General features: G+C 41.1%; 1 protein-coding gene across 2 annotated transcripts in view; it reads left to right on the top strand.

Annotated features, from left to right (window-relative positions):
* LIN7A (lin-7 homolog A, crumbs cell polarity complex component) overlaps positions 1–16,783 on the top strand; it is a 159,120-nt gene that overhangs the window by 136,799 nt on the left and 5,538 nt on the right. For both annotated transcript variants that reach the window (XM_018047602.1, XM_018047604.1), the window contains exon 5: positions 10,147–10,365. In XM_018047602.1, the coding sequence (XP_017903091.1) occupies positions 10,147–10,365 (219 nt within the window). The remainder of the gene's footprint in view (positions 1–10,146; positions 10,366–16,783) is intronic.

Below are 16,783 nucleotides of genomic sequence, written 5' to 3'. Positions count from 1 at the left end.
TTAATATGCTTTAGAGCTGGGAGTTGACACGTCTTATGCTTGTCATTAATTCCTATCCTTCACATCCTGTAAAAACTGACCCACCACAATCTAAACTAGTTAATCTTGAAAAGCAGAATGAGATTGTTAAAAGAGCTGTCATCAAAGATAATGAGTTCTAATCCAGCATTGCAGCTGCTGCTGCTGCTGCTGCTAAGTCTTTTCAGTCGTGTTCGACTCTGTGTGACCCCAGAGATGGCAGCCTACCAGGCTTCCCCGCCCCTGGGATTCTCCAGGCAAGAACACTGGAGTCGGTTGCCATTTCCTTCTCCAATGTATGAAAGTGAAAAGTGAAAGTGAAGTCGCTCAGTCGTGTCCGACTCTTAGCAACCCCATGGACTGCAGCCTACCATGCTCCTTGTTCATTGGATTTTTCAGGCAAGAGTACTAGAGTGGGTTACCATTGCCTTCTCCAAGCATTGCAGCTAACAAATTTATAAAATGGACCAGGTCACGACCACTCTTAAGTCTTTATTTTCATATGTATTAAGATGCAAGGAGACAAATGAGGTGGTTTCTAAGGGCCTTTATAGCTAGAAGGTTCTGAGATTCTGACATGCTTAATTGTACCCAAATATCATAACCCAATATCCTTGATATCATTTCTTTCTTGATGACATCATTGGGCCTTTAATCCAAAAGAGTGGCTGATGTATTTAGGAGCCTAAACGGAAGAACCACAAGCTGGAATCAAGATTGCCGGGAGAAATATCAATAACCTCAGATATGCAGATGACACCACCCTTATGGCAGAAAGTGAAGAGGAACTCAAAAACCTCTTGATGAAAGTCAAAGAGGAGAGTGAAAAAGTTGACTTAAAGCTCAACATTCAGAAAACGAAGATCATGGCATCTGGTTCCATCACTTCATGGGAAATAGATGGGGAAACAGTGGAAACAGTGTCAGACTTTATTTTGGGGGCTTCAAAATCACTGCCGATGGTGACTGCAGCCATGAAATTAAAAGACACTTACTCCTTGGAAGAAAAGTTATGAGCAACCTAGATAGCATATTCAAAAGCAGAGACATTACTTTGCCAACAAAGATCCGTGTAGTCAAGGCTATGGTTTTTCCAGTGATCATGTATGGATGTGAGAGTTGGACTGTGAAGAAAGCTTCACTGTGGTGTTGGAGAAGATTCTTGAGAGTCCCTTGGACTGCAAGGAGATCCAACCAGTCCATTCTGAAGGAGATCAGTCCTGGGTGTTCTTTGGAAGGACTGATGCTAAAGCTGAAACTCTAGTACTTTGGCCACCTCATGCGAAGAGTTGACTCTTTGGAAAAGACTCTGATGCTGGGAGGAATTGGGGGCAGGAGGAGAAGGGGACGACAGAGGATGAGATGGCTGGATGGCATCACCGACTCGATGGACGTGAGTCTGAGTGAACTCTGGGAGTTGGTGATGGACAGGGAGGCCTGGCGTGCTGCGATTCATGCGGTCGCAAAGAGTCAGACATGACTGAGCAACTGAACTGAACTGAAACATGAGCTTGGCTCTAGATATTCCTATGGTAACTGAGAGGTATAGCCAACTCTTGGTTATCCAACAAAGTGTTTAAACAGCTTATCAGGAAGCTAGGTCAGGATTGTGTCCGTGTAATCCTCACAGAGAAAGAACTCCATGGAGTCCTGGGTGCCGCTCATTTGGCAGTTGATTGTGCTCAGATAATGAGGTCCTTTCTAGGCAGGCATCTCTTCCACTGGAGGTCTGAGATCAAAATTTAGCAGCTAGTTTCTCTATAGCAGGGAAGAGAGAGTACCTATCATGAGCAAGAATGCAATGTAATCCAAAGCTGCCTCTTTTTAAGATTCTTAATCAGTCAGGACACTGAGGATACCAGGAAATAGCAGCCATTTTGATAACTCACAATGTGTGGAAATAAAAACTAGTGACCATGTTGAAAAGTTGGTTCATTCACCATCTACTGATATGTTAAACTTCAATCAGATTAACTTTAAAGCTTTCCAGAGCTTTCTACTACTGCATGAGATTACTAATGAAACAAGTATGCATCTCGTTACTTACTGAGCTAATTTTTCTCACATTCCTGAATGAAAATATATTCTTTTATATATTAACATTATAGAAGATCCAGTTCTTAAGCCTTTGGAAATGGTAATAGAACCATTTGAACTCTCCTTTTCATATTGATTTCTCCGTGTACTTTCTAAAATGTTAGCAAGGTAAAGAAGTATTTTCAAGATGGGAATGTCCATGCCTCCTTGTGCACTTCGATTCAGTGAAGGCCGATGTCCAGACTAGGTGCTTCTGTGGTGCAGGTAATATTTTGGGGGGCTCTTCTCTTTTTGGACCACTTCTCTTTGGTCTGAATATTTCCTGGATACCTAGTTTACCCCATGCCTTCCCCACCACCCCTCACCTCCTTCATGACTTACATCTTTTATCAGATGTCTGTTGGAAAGCTTTGTTAACTTAATCCATTCTAATGGCTTCCTCAGATTGCAGTAGGTACAACAGAACTCTTAAAGCAGGAGGATGAAATCTAAAATTGCAAATTTTTTTTAGAAAGTGTGGAAAGCTCTTCATGGAGGAAGGGATTCGACTTTAGAGTCAGAAGTTTTCCTAGGTTTCCTCAAATCACATAAGGGCTACATTTTCATCCTATGTGAAAAGCTAGTGCTATGGGTTTTCAGTGACTTCTCAAACTGGGATAATTTTTATAAAGGACAATTCCTGAATCACAGGAGGGGGTGTGTGTGTGTGTGTATAAAATATCTGTGATAGATAGCTTAACTGTTTTACAAATAAACTGTCGTATTTCAAAACGTGTTTTAAATACTTAGCTTGAAATAAGGCTTAGTTTCATTAAGAGTGAGAAAGATACAAAGTCAAAAGTAGGACTAAATGATAAACTGTCAGGGCTGGGGAAACCTATTGACGGGTGTTTGTTCATCAGCATGTGTATCCTAACACAGCAGATAGCTTGACCTTTTCTTAATTCATGGAACAGGAACTCCATTGAAAGGTTGTCTGCTTTTTTGTTCTTACTTTAAAAGGGAAAGAAAGGAGAGAAAACTGCCTTATTCTTATTAAGAAGTTAGTCTGATGGACGAAAAGCACTTCAGAGATAAATTATAGATTAAGAAGACAAACATGTGCCCTCAAGAATATTAATAAAGTAGACAAAGCCAGTGGAAAAGGAGAGACACCCGGAACAGTCTTCTAGATGCAGATTTTCTGAAAACAATTTAAACAACGAAGTTAACAAGTGTCTGAAATGATACATTCTACAAAGATGCTTATATTTCTTCAAGTCTCTGAGTGGCCTCTTGGTTTCTATTATACTGCTTAATCGTGTAATGTATATTATTTTTAACATAGCATTTTTAGTAGTGGAAATGTTGAAGCGTGACACTCTAACCAGATCCCATGTGGATTCTGTGCCCTGGTGGGGAAGACAGTGAAAGGTACGTTCAGACCGAGAGACCCCGTAACTCTGCTGAGCCCTCCAAAATCAGAGTCACTATCTGAGCCAAAGATAGAGCATTGAGACAAAAAAGAAATTCTGGATTCAAAGAACCTTGGAGTCTGCCTTTTATCAATTGCTAAGTGTGTGGCGGAGAGCAGATGGCACTAGTGGTAGGGAACCTGCCTGCCAGTGCCCGAGCAGGAGATGGAAACATGGTTTAATCCCTGGGTGGGGAAGGTCCGCTGGAGAAGGAAATGGCAACCCTCTCCAGTGTTCCTGCCTGGAAAATCTTTGGACAGAGGAGCCTGGCAGGCTACAATCCTTGGCATCACAGAGTCGGACATGACTGAAGTGACTTAGTATGCAACCACACACGCATGGTGGAGAACAGGGCTGAGGGTGAGTGAGGTAGCCTTGCCAGTTCTGCAGGGTGGAGTATGAAACTCCAGCCATAGTTCTCTCAGCCATCCACTATGGTGAGAGCCTTAATGCTTCATGTATTAATCCCACAGCCCTCCTGGGGCAACTCTAAATTGTAGGCAGAGTGCCTACCCGGGGATAATGAGCATCTAAAGGTCTGACCTAGAATTTCCAACCTTATTAAATGAAAGCAAATAGGACAAAAGCCAAAAAGAAGTCTGGAGACTAATGATCTGGCCTAGAAAACAGGTGAACCATTGTTTTAAAACATAGAACTTGTTAGTTTTAATATTAAAAAAGAAATTAGGTAAGGGTACGAACAAACAAATCATCCAGTTTTCCTTTTAAAGGGGAATTCCATATATTAACAGTTCACCTTGGGGCAAATTACAAAGAAATTTCCAGTACACTGAAAGAATACTGTACAAAGCTGTCAAAGTTTTCCCCTGTGCATGTTCTTCCAAAGAACTTAGTAGAGTAAGTCAGTCAGTTCAGTCGCCCAGTCGTGTCCGACTCTTTGCGACTCCATGAATAGCAGCACGCCAGGCCTCCCTGTCCATCACCAACTCCCAGAGTTCACTCAGACTCACGTCCATCGAGTAGTGATGCCATCCAGCCATCTCATCCTCTGTCGTCCCCTTCTCCTCCTGCCCCCAATCCCTGCCAGCATCATAGTCTTTTTCCAAAGAGTCAACTCTTTGCATGAGGTGGCCAAAGTACTGGAGTTTCAGCCTTAGCATCATTCCTTCCAAAGAAATCCCAGGGCTGATCTCCTTCAGAATGGACTGGTTGGATCTCCTTGCAGTCCAAGGGACTCTCAAGAGTCTTCTTCAACACCACAGTTCAAAAGCATCACTTCTTCGCCACTCAGCTTTCTTCACAGTCCAACTCTCACATCCATACATGATCACTGGAAAAACCATAGCCTTGACTAGACAGATATTTGTTGGCAAAGTAATGTCTCTGCTTTTTAATATGCTATCTAGATTGGTCATAACTTTTCTTCCAAGGAGTAAGCGTCTTTTAATTTCATGGCTGCAGTCACCATCTGCAGTGATTTAGGAGCCAAAAAACATAAAGTCTGACACTGTTTTCACTGTTTCCCCATTGTTTTCCCCTGAAGTAATGGGACTAGATGCAATGATCTTCATTTTCTGAATGTTGAGCTTTAAGCCAGCTTTTTCACTCTCCTCTTTCACTTTCATCGAGAGGCTTTTGAGTTCCTCTTCACTTTCTGCCATAAGGGTGGTGTCATCTGCATATCTGAGGTTATTGATATTTCTCCCGGCAGTCTTGATTCCAGCTTGTGTTTCTTCCAGCCCAGTGATTCTCATGATGTACTCTGCATAGAAGTTAAATAAGCAGGGTGACAATATACAGCCTTGACGTACTCCTTTTCCTATTTGGAACCAGTCTGTTGTTCCATGTCCAGTTCTAACTGTTGCTCCCTGACCTGCATATAGGTTTCTCAAGAGGCAGGTCAGGTGGTCTGGTATTCCCATCTTTCAGAATTTTCCACAGTTTATTGTGATCCACACAGTCAAAGGCTTTGGCATAGTCAATAAAGCAGAAATAGATGTTTTTCTGGAACTCTGTTGCTTTTTCCATGATCCAGTGGATGTTGGCAATCCGATCTCTGGTTCCTCTGCCTTTTCTAAAACCAGCTTAAACATCTGGAAGTTCACAGTTCACATATTGCTGAAGCCTGGCTTGGAGAATTTTGAGCATTACTTTACTAGCATGTGAGATGAGTGCAATTGTGCGGTAGTTTGAGCATTCTTTGGCATTGCCTTTCTTTGGGATTGGAATGAAAACTAACCTTTTCCAGTCCTGTGGCCACTGCTGAGTTTTCCAAATTTGTTGGCATATTGAGTGCAGCACTTTCACAGCATCATCTTTCAGGATTTGAAAGAGCTCAACTGGAATGCCATCACCTCCACTAGCTTTGTTTGTAGTGATGCTTTCTAAGGCCCACTTGACTTCACATTCCAAGATATCTGGCTGTAGGTGAGTGATCACATCATCATGATTATCTGGGTCATGAAGATCTTTTTTTGTACAGTTCCTCTGTGTATTCCTGCCACCTCTTAATATCTTCTGCTTCTGTTAGGTCCATACCATTTCTGTCCTTTATCGAGCCCATCTTTGCATGAAATGTTCCCTTGGTATCTCTCTTTATCTTGAAGAGATCTCTAGTCTTTCCCATTCTTTTATTTTCCTCTATTTCTTTGCATTGATCGCTGAGGAAGGCTTTCTTATCTCTTCTTGCTATTCTTTGGAACTCTGCATTCAGATGCTTATATCTTTCCTTTTCTCCTTTGCTTTTCACTTTTCTTCTTTTCACAGCTCTTTGTAAGGCCTTCCCAGACAGCCATTTTGCTTTTTTGCATTTCTTTTCCATGGGGATGATCTCGATCCCTGTCTCTTGTACAGTATCACCAACCTCCGTCCATAGTTCATCAGGCACTCTATCTAGCAGATCTAGGCCCTTAAATAAAGAGTACTAGTAGAGTGTAAGTAGTGAAATAAATGCTTAGTAAACATCGGTTGAATGACCAAGTCAATGACTGAGTGAATATTTAAATGAATAAATTAATCTGTGAATAAGCCTATTTTCCTAGGCTTCAGCCACAGATAAAAATTCGCTCTGTTCAAACAGCTATTTATAACCCCCTGCTTTCTAGTTAGTCCAGACTTGGCAAAGGAGTGGTTATATAAGTTGCCTCCAGGGCTCTCCACAGTCATTTCTTAAGTCCTTTAGTTTCTGCCTGGCTCTCAGACAGATGACTGAAGGCTACCGATGACATTGTTTAATTCAAAGCTTTTTTTTTTTTTAACCTCAGTCCACGTCCACCTTGCTGAAGCAAATGAAAGAATGGAACACAATTTCTTAAATCTTCAAATATGTATGATAGTTGTAATTATGAATCTCAGGATATAACTGGTGTACTTAAGATGAAAATTATTTTTGGGGAGCTCAGTGTAATATTCATTTGAGTCTCCCTTCTGCTTGGGTTGTGAAAATGTAACCTAAACTAGTTTTGGGGTAGCCTTTTCTGCCACTTCAGTGCCGCTGTTCAGTGTTCTGGCAGTATTTAACCCCGTCTTCATCCCTACCTGTCACATCACACACATTTCTTTGAGCTTTACCTGGGAAATAAGTTAAAAAAGGCCTTTGCACTTTGATCCTATAAAATAGACGTTATGTCATCTGCCCTGGGGGTGAGCTGAGAGGAAAGGACTGTCTCCTCTTCTGAGAGTTCTATGATGTCTGATTATAATTTTCTTCTGTTTTATTTCTCCCTAATCCTTTGTAACTTAGTAGGTAAAGAATCTGCCTGCAATGCAGGAGACTCAGGTTCGATTTCTGAGTCGGGAAGATCCCCTGGAGAAGGAAATGGCAATCCACTCCGGTATTCTTGCCTGGAGAATCCCATGGATAGAGGAGCCTGGCAGGCTATAGTCCATTGGGTCGCAAGAGTTGGACACAACTTAGCGAATAAACCATCAGTCCCAACCTAGAGATACTTTCAAAGCTCTGGGAGAAGCCTCTTGGTGTTTACTTATAGTAAACTTACTTACCCCAGCTGTTGTCTATGCCATTATGTTCAAAAGAGTATTTTGAGATTCAAAAGCTAAGAATTAATTTTTGTTCTGTTTTCTGTCATATCATATCTGTTTTACAGGTATGTGTGCATGTCTGATTTTATACTTAGTACATTTCTCTAAAGTAAAATTCTTCATTTATAAAGGGTTTTATCCACTGCATAACAACAGTGCCTAGCAAAAAACTGTACTAGTTTTTGTCACAATATTACCAGTGTATGAGTACCTTTTCCCTACATCCTTATCAATACACCATATTTTAAAATACATCGTCACCATTTTTAAGTTCAAAACAACATATTTTTTCATCTGCATTTGTTTGATTATGTGGGAGGTTGGGCATTTTTTTCATAGGTTTATTGACCATTTTAAAAAATTATTATTTGTCCAAGAGTTCACTTGCCCATTTTACTTAGATCTTTATTGACTTGTAAGAGCTCTTCTGTTGGTTCATTGAAAAAGCAAGAGAATTCCAGAAAAACACCTACTCCTGCTTTATTGACTATGCCAAAGCCTTTGACTATGTGGATCACAACAAACTGAAAAATTTTTAAGTGGTGGAAATACCAGACTATCTTGCCTGCTCCTGAGAAATCTGTATGCACGTCAAGAAGCAACACTTAGAACCAGACATGGAACAGTGAATTGGTTCCAGATTGGGAAAGGAGTACATCAAGGCTGTATATTGTCACCCTGTTATTTAACTTACATGCAGAGTGCATCATGCGAAATATGAGGCTGAATGTAGCACAAGCTGGAGTCAAGATTGCCGGGAGAAATATCCATCACCTCAGAGATGCAGATGACACCACCCTTACGGCAGAAAGTGAAGAGGAACTAAAGAGCCTCTTGATGAAAGTGAAAGAGGAGAGTGCAAAAGCTGGCTTAAAACTCAGCATTCAAAAAAACTAAGATCATAGCCTCTGGTCACATCACTTCATGACAAATGGATGGGGAAATAGTGGGAACAGTGACAGACTTTATTTTCTTGGGCTCCCAAATCACTGCAGATGGTGACTGCAGCCATGAAATTAAAAGGTACTTGCTCCTTGGAAGAAAAGCTATGACCAACCTAGAAAGCATATTAAAAAGCAAAAACATTACTTTGCCAACAAAGATCCATCTAGTCAAAGGTATGGTTTTTCCAGTAGTTGTGTATAGATGTGAGAGTTGGACTGTGAAGAAAGATGAGCACGGAAGAATTGATGCTTTTGAACTGTGGTGTTGGAGAAGACTCTTGAGAGTCCCTTGGATTGCAAGGAGATCCAACCCAGTCCATTCTAAAGGAGATCAGTCCTGGGTGTTCATTGGTGATGCTGAAGCTGAAACTCCAATACTTTGGCCACCTTATGCGAAGAGCTGACTCATTGGAAAAGACCCTGATGCTGGGAGGGATTTGGGGCAGGAGGAGATGGGGACGACAGAGGATGAGATGGCTGGATGAGATCACGGACTCGATGGACGTGAGTCTGAGTGAACTCTAGGAGTCGGTGATGGACAGGGAGGCCTGGTGTGCTGCGATTCATGGGGTTGCAAAGAGTCGGACACAACTGAGCGACTGAACTGAACTGAACTGATAGTGTGTGAGACATAGAAACTTACATTTTTTTAAAAATCTTTTTATTCTGTATTGAAATATAGCCAATTAAAAATGTAATTTCAGGTGCACAGCAGACATAGGCATACATATACACATATCTATTCACCCCCAGACTCCTCTCCCATCCAGGCTGCCACATAACATTGAGCAGAGTTCTCTGTGCTGTATAATAGGTCCTTGTTGGTTATCGATTTTAAATATAGCACTGTGCACATGTTGATCTTAAACTCCCTAACTATCCCTTCCTCCCACAAGTCCCCCCTGGCAACCATAAGTTTGTTCTCTTCAGTCTAAAAACTTCCAATTTTAAAATCTGATTTTGTGGCTGGTGTCTTTTTTGGTATTTTTACTAAAGAATTACTTTCACATTGAAGATGGTGAACACTGACCAATGCTTTATTTTAGTTGTTTCATGGTTTTATTTTTACATTGAAATTGTTAATCACTCTGCTATATGCAGCATAGACTGTGAGACTGGAATCCACATTCTTTTGTACCATTTAAGTATCTGCTCCAGCATCGTTATTTAACAATCCTTTCTTCCTTGAGTCTGAACTTCACATTTATCACGGAACATATGGCTTATGTGGTGGATCTGCTTCTAGATTCTGTCTTGTTCTCCCCTTACTGTATCAGTAAGACACTACTTTAAGTATTGTAGATTCTTTTTAAGTGCTAATACCAGATAGGAATTCTTTTTTTTAATTCCCCCTTCATTGTTCCTTTTAAACTTTTGCTAAGGTTACTGGACCAGTGTGATTACTCTGCCAGGTGAAATTTAGAAATCCTATTCCAAATGTTAGTGTTATCTTTTCGGCCTTCGTTTTTCCTCCTCCTCCTGTCTTGAACCTCCATGACATCCATCCTGTATCCGAGTGCAGCTAACCTGCTCGTGGTTCAACTACAAATGCACTAAATGATGACACTGAGGGCCATACCTTCTTTAAATTTCCAGTTGTTAGAGGCTGAACTTCAATACTCATTTTGCATTTAGCTCCAGAGAAAAGAACATGGAAGCCCTCCCCTTATGAGATATCATTGTCGTTTCAGAGTGTGGAAGGAGAACACCATGAAAAAGCTGTAGAACTGCTTAAGGCTGCTAAGGACAGCGTCAAGCTGGTGGTGCGATACACCCCGAAAGTCCTAGAAGAAATGGAGGCTCGCTTTGAAAAGCTACGGACAGCCCGGCGTCGGCAACAGCAGCAGTTGCTAATTCAGCAGCAACAGCAGCAGCAGCAGCAACAAACACAGCAAAACCACATGTCATAGGTAAGAGGTGCCCTCTACACAAGGAAAGCCCCATACACATGTAAGTTTGTTTTTTTTAAAAAGTACAGTTTCTTAGACAGTTGAAATGTAATCATTAGATTAAATAATCCAAACAAAATCAATCACACAAAAAACTGTGATCTCAGAAAACTGTTAATGAGACAGTTGCTTATATTATGTTTCATTTAGCCAAATTCCCTGGAAATGTACGCTATTTTGAAAACATTATATACTTGAGGAGGGCCAGGTATGAAGGCAATGGCACCCCACTCCAGTACTCTTGCCTGGAAAATCCCATGGATGGAGGAGCCTGGTGGGCTGCAGTCCATGGGGTGGCTAGGAATCAGATACGACTAAGTGACTTCACTTTTACTTTTCACTTTCACGCATTGGAGAAGGAAATGGCAACCCACTCCAGTGTTCTTGCCTGGAGAATCCCAGGGACGGGGGAGCCTGGTGACCTGCCGTCTCTGGGGTCGCACAGAGTCGGACACGACTGAGGCGACTTAGCAGCAGTAGCAGCAGCCAAATTCCCTGGAAACGTACGCTATTTTGAAAAAATTATATACTTGAGGAGGGCCAGGTATGGACTATACGATGCGTTTGTGCAGATTACAGAAGGGCAGGCATCTGTGCAGACACACATCTGCACATGGTTTCATGACAAGAGTGTGGGCTCCATTGCAGCCCCGCTTACCTCCCTGGCCAGTTGCCTTTGCACAGTATACAAAGTAAACAACCGTACAGTGCTAACCCTGGGGAGATCCCCTTTACAATACTGAAACCGTTTACCAGAAGACTGCTCCAGTGAAGAGGACGAAACAGAGACCTGCCAGTGTTTATGCTCTGAGACTTTGCAATTCTCTTTGGGTCTTCACTTAAAATGTGTCTCAGATATACCTGTCTTTCTAAATTCCACTTTGTGACAAGGGTAAGTCAGGTTTTGCTTCATGTTTTTAGAAAAATGCAAAAAAAAAAAAAAAGAGAGAAAATTGGTTAAGAATAAGAGTCACCATCTCTGAAGTGCCTGCTGTGTGCTAGGCCCTTCTCACGTGTTATCCCTAATCCTCAAAAAACCCTTCACAGCAAGTATCAATGAAACACCATTTTTCAGATGAATGATATGAAGCTGCAGTAGTTTCAATGGATTCCCCACAGCCACACTTACAAGTAGCAAAGAATTATTTCTCCTTCTTACTCTGCCAAGTAATTCATCTGCCAACATTAGGAATTCTGGAGTTACATACATTTTCCTTGCTATCTTTTGGAAGAGACACTTTGAATCTTCGATACCTCTATACTATAATGTCTGCAAATGTGTATTTAAAATGAAGTTCAAACATTCTTGGGAAGATGACAGTGGGTAATGGTGGTTTTAACCCATTCAATATCAGATTACTATTTGCACAATGAGAAACACTGGATATGAGAAGAGATTTTCAATTTTTGGTGACACTCATGAAAAGAAGCTACATGAGGAAGTTAGATAGAGTATGGGACTTGTTCTCAGAGGGTCCTGGGAATTCAGCTATCTTTCTTTTATAACCTGCTAGTTTTATTACAGATACCATTGTTTGGTGTCTTTGTCTGAAATTACATTCCATTCCAAAAACTACATTTATTCAACAATAAATATCTATTTGTTACTGGGAAGGGCCAGGCACTATTTAATGGGCTTTGGAGGTAGCGTGAACAAATCACAGTCCTTGCTAGCCAGGTGCTTACATTATGGTTGGAGGGGATAGTTAATTAACAAGTAGGTAAAAAATATCCTATTGAGACTAGCACTTGGTAGAATCAAAACAGCGTGTTTTAATAGAGACTGGCCAGGTGGTGACTTTCTGGGAGGTGATCAGGCAAGACCTCTCCAAGGAGGTGACGCTGAGGCTGAGGTTGAGTGACAAGGAGAAGCCAGGAAACAGGCATCTAAAGAGAAGGAAATAGGCCAGTGCACTAGCTCTGTGGCAGATACGAGGCTATTTGATGTTTGAGGAATAGAAAGAAAGCAGAGGTAGTGAGGTGATAAAGAGTGAGGAGGACGGTGAGACAGACAGAGGCCAGGCCACGGAGAGCTTTCCAAACCACTGAGGGAAGTTGGATTTTATTGCAGTGGAAACCACTGAAGGTTTTTAAACAAAAGAGTGACATAATTTACGTGTTAAAAGAGATCACTCTGGGTGCTATAGGGAGACTAGATTATTGCAGGATAAGAGCGAAAGTAGAGACAGTTAGGATACTATTATATAATAGGCGAGAGACATAATGGTTTGGACTGGGGTGGTGGAATGATTTGGATGCATACAGACAAGTCATTCTGTCCATATCCTCCTCCTCCTCTAATCCATTTCAAACACAAAGGTACTGAACATTTGTGCTTCCAGAATCCTTTCAAATGTCTTTTTGCTAATAATAACAATTCACTATTCTTCAGCCAAACATTGGCATTCTTTCCCTGAACTCATTTTTTCTTCCATTCTCAATAATACAGACTTGTAGCAATTCTCCTAACTGTTTCACTGCACTGGCCCTTAGTAAAATCGTTTAAAAGTGTTTTGAAAGAAGTATGTGCCGTTCAGACTTCTAAGATCTTACTAAAAGCTTCCTCTTATGCTCATTCAGTCATCTTTGGAAGTATACAGCTTGCCCATAAATACTGATGGACCATTTCTCTGTCCCCTCGGTGTTCATGAAGTCACTTGAGAATTTCCTACTGTCTCATTATCAAAGACTAACAGTTTTAATAAAAAGCATTTAAAACTGCTTTTGTTTTTTTGTTACACAGGATAGAGTAAAGTTCTATTTAAGTGAACATGAAATTTATATTTATGCCTGCCAAGGTAGCACTTGCAATACACGATATAATGGCCCCTTGAAATGAAGCTAGTGTCCATTTCAAGGACAAGCAAAGTACAACTAAGTCATATCATCCATGGATTTTATGGTGGATTCAGTCAAAGAGACTTACATTAGCTCTTATTCAACTTTTAATTAATTAGCTTTTTAGGGATTAAATGGGATTTGTTACACTTGCTAACTCATACTCTGGTTGCTTTTGAGAAGAGATCTGAAATTGTTTACTTTGAATAGATTGCTAATTTTTTTTTTTTAATTTTGACAAGTCAAGCAAAGACCAGGTAAAGCAAAATTACTTGTCAGATACTATCTTATCACATGAAATACAATTTCTATATATTAGAAATATAAATATTTTTATATGAGATGGTAGAAGTTATGAAATAACTAGCAATGGTCAGTGGTGCACACAGATGGAAAATAGGTTTAATGTAAGTAGTGTGTGGACAGTGTGTCTTATGTCTACTTTTAATTTTAAATTCCCCTGAAGTACATTTCAGTTGTCTTTTCCCTAACTTCCATCTTTGTTTATCTGGAAGAATAGATTACATTTTCTAAAATGTAGTAAGTATGATCACTTTATAATTATAGAAACCTATGAATATAGGATTTTTTTAAAAAAAATACTATAATCACTTTTTTGAGGAACAGTATTATATTTCTTTAAGCATTTGTTTTTTTTTAATTGAAGTGTGGTTGACTTTGATTATTAGTCTCAAGCAAACAACACAGTGATTTAACATTTATGATACATGACAAATTGATCATCACAATAAGTCTAGTTACCACCTGTCACCATACAGAGTTATTATAGTACTATTGACTGTGTTTCCTATGCTGTACATTATATCCCATAGTTTATTTATTTTATAACTGGAAGTTTGTACCTGTTAATCCCTTTCACCTATTTTGCTTTCCATCCCGTAAGCATCTCATTTTTAAAAATGTGAATCTATGTAAATCCATATTTCACTCAGATTCTCAGATTTCCAAAAAATAAAAGTGAGAAGAACAGAGAAATTCTTTCTGAGATGTCAGCATTCTGGGGAAGTCAAGACCAAAAGCTTGTTTAATTTCTCTGACCTTCTGTTGGCAGATCCAGAGTTCATTTACATTCAAATACAGGCTGCCTCTTAGCAAATCTGTTAACACGCAGCAGCTGACCATTGGCGGCAGCCTCACTGACTCTTTGACCTCCTGCTCTCAGGCCCCCACTCCCCTTACTGTACCCACGGCATCCTGTTCTGCACCTTCCTCTGCCACAGTCGCAGGCCTTGTGGTCCGATCCTGGGAACCACTGCCAGAACTGCCAGCCCACTTCTTGAGAAGTCCCAAAGGATGACTCTGATAAAAACTGAATTTAAGGAACCCAGACTCATCAAGCAGAAAACTGAACCAGAAAATAATCATAATGCTGGATGAAATTTGTTAAGGAATCAGGGCACACCAAGAACTTTTCTGAATGTTTCATATATGTAAAATTACTTAACCGTTACAATAATCCTTTGAGTATTAGGTACTATTTTAAAGAAGGAAACTGAGTCATGTAGGATTTTTTTTTAAGTCTACTGATTTCATAGCTAGGAAGTTATAGGGCCGTGATTCAAATTCAGAGATACGGGCTACAAAGCCTCTTTCTTTTCACAACTGTGCTGCTCTGCCTCTTTATTCAGTGGTACCTGCCCTTACGTATCCCATCCCTCATCGTAGACACGTGTGCATGAGCTTTCCAGGAATTCATTCTCACACTGCTCCAAGCTGGCATTAACCCTCACCAATTGCCTCTAAAACAGTGCCTTATGCCTCAAAGTACTTCATCACCACAGGTCTGTTAGTTTCCTATTGCTGTCCCCCAAATTACTACACATTTAATGGCTTAAAACAGGGGTCCCCAACCCCTGAGCTGTGGACCAGTACCAGTCCATGGCCTGATAGGAACCAGGCCACACAGCAGGAGGTAAGCAGTGGGGTGAGTAAGGGAAGCTTCATCTGCTGCTCCCCATAGTTCCCCATCACTCACATCACCACCTGAACCACTTCCCACCCCCATGTGTGGAAAAGCTGTCTTCCGTGAAACTGGTTCCCGGTGCCAAAAATGTTGGGGACCACTGGCTTTAAAGAATACAAATTTGTTTTCTAGCAGTATATAAGACAGAAGCCCAGCACAGTCTCACTGGGCTTTCAGGGACCCCAGGGAAGATCCATTTCCTTGCCTTTTCCAGTTTCCAGGGGCTGCCTGCACTCTTCACCTCCTGGTTCCATTCCCCATCCTCCAAACCAACAGTGGCAGGCGAGTCCTCACATTGCACCCACTCTCACCTCTGCTTCTGCCGTCACCTCCCCTTCCCTGACTCTTCTCTCTTTCTTCCACTTCTAATTACAAGGTATGGACCCACCTGGACAGTTCAGGACACTCTCCCTATTTTAACATCAACTGTCTAGCAACCTTACTTCCATCTACAACTTCAATTTCCCTCTACCGTGGAATCTTAACACATTCACAGGTTCTGGGGATTTGAACATCAACATATTTCAGAGATCATTATTCTGCCGACTATAATGGCTCATTCAAAAATTGGAAAGCAATTTGATCAATAAAATTTAAACTGTGTGGGAAAGCCTTTTTTTTTAAGGATCATTAATCTGTTCAATTATAAATCAGGGGAATGAGGGAAATAGAGAACATTTGGTGCAGGTGGTTCTTCCCAGTGGGTATTTCCGTGATGCACCCTTCGGAGGCCCAGTGTTCTCTCAGCTGCTGGTATATCCCATGGGCCTGCTTCCCCTCTGGGTAGATGAAGAGACCCAAGCCTCTTACTCAAATTCACCTGCTGAGTCCCATTCCCTTGGGACATGTAACTCTACGATAAGTTAAGTAATTAAAAACTCAATCATTTGGTAGCTCTGTCACTTGGAAGCTAAGGGACTCGGAGGAAGTTATTCAACGTAAGATTCATTAAAATGGCCTCTTATGGAAACTAAATAAGAAAAAATATGCAAAACTTAAAATATGTGGCAGTTGATGAGCACTCAAGAGTAACAGTAGTAGTGTTGGTATAATAGTCACAATATTAATGGCAGATATTTTAATGCAGTATCTTGTTAAGTGATTCCTGAAGAAGTGCAAGGGCCTCATGCTCGACTTTCACTTCCACCCTGTAGGCCCAGGGTGCTCTTGGGCATTTCTCTGGAAGGCTTTGAGCTGGACAGTGCTGATGCAGAGGAGGCAGACTGCAAACCTACACGCAGCACACACTTTCACATCAGCCCAACCAACTCCTTAATTTTTTGTTTTAATATGGTGTTCTACATTCATTGAAATAAACATATCCACAGCTTTAAAAACAAAGATTGAAACCGCTGTTGTCTCTGAAAGAAATGACTCCGTGACGGTGGGAAAGTGACAGGTCTGGGGAGTGTTTGGGGAGGCTGCTCCCCCAGCTCTGACCACCTGGGGCATCTGCCTACTCTGCTCTACTCTGTGTCAGGCTGACCTCATGGGAGAAGAAGCAGGCCTGCTGGCTGCGTCACAGAAGGGTGGGATCGGCCTGTCGGAGGGAGGCTG

Source organism: Capra hircus, chromosome 5, assembly GCF_001704415.2.
Source record: "Capra hircus breed San Clemente chromosome 5, ASM170441v1, whole genome shotgun sequence".
In the NCBI taxonomy this organism is placed as follows: Eukaryota; Metazoa; Chordata; class Mammalia; order Artiodactyla; family Bovidae; genus Capra; species Capra hircus.
The sequence above is the reverse complement of the archived record's forward strand: the minus strand, read 5'-3'. Positions and strand labels throughout refer to the sequence as shown.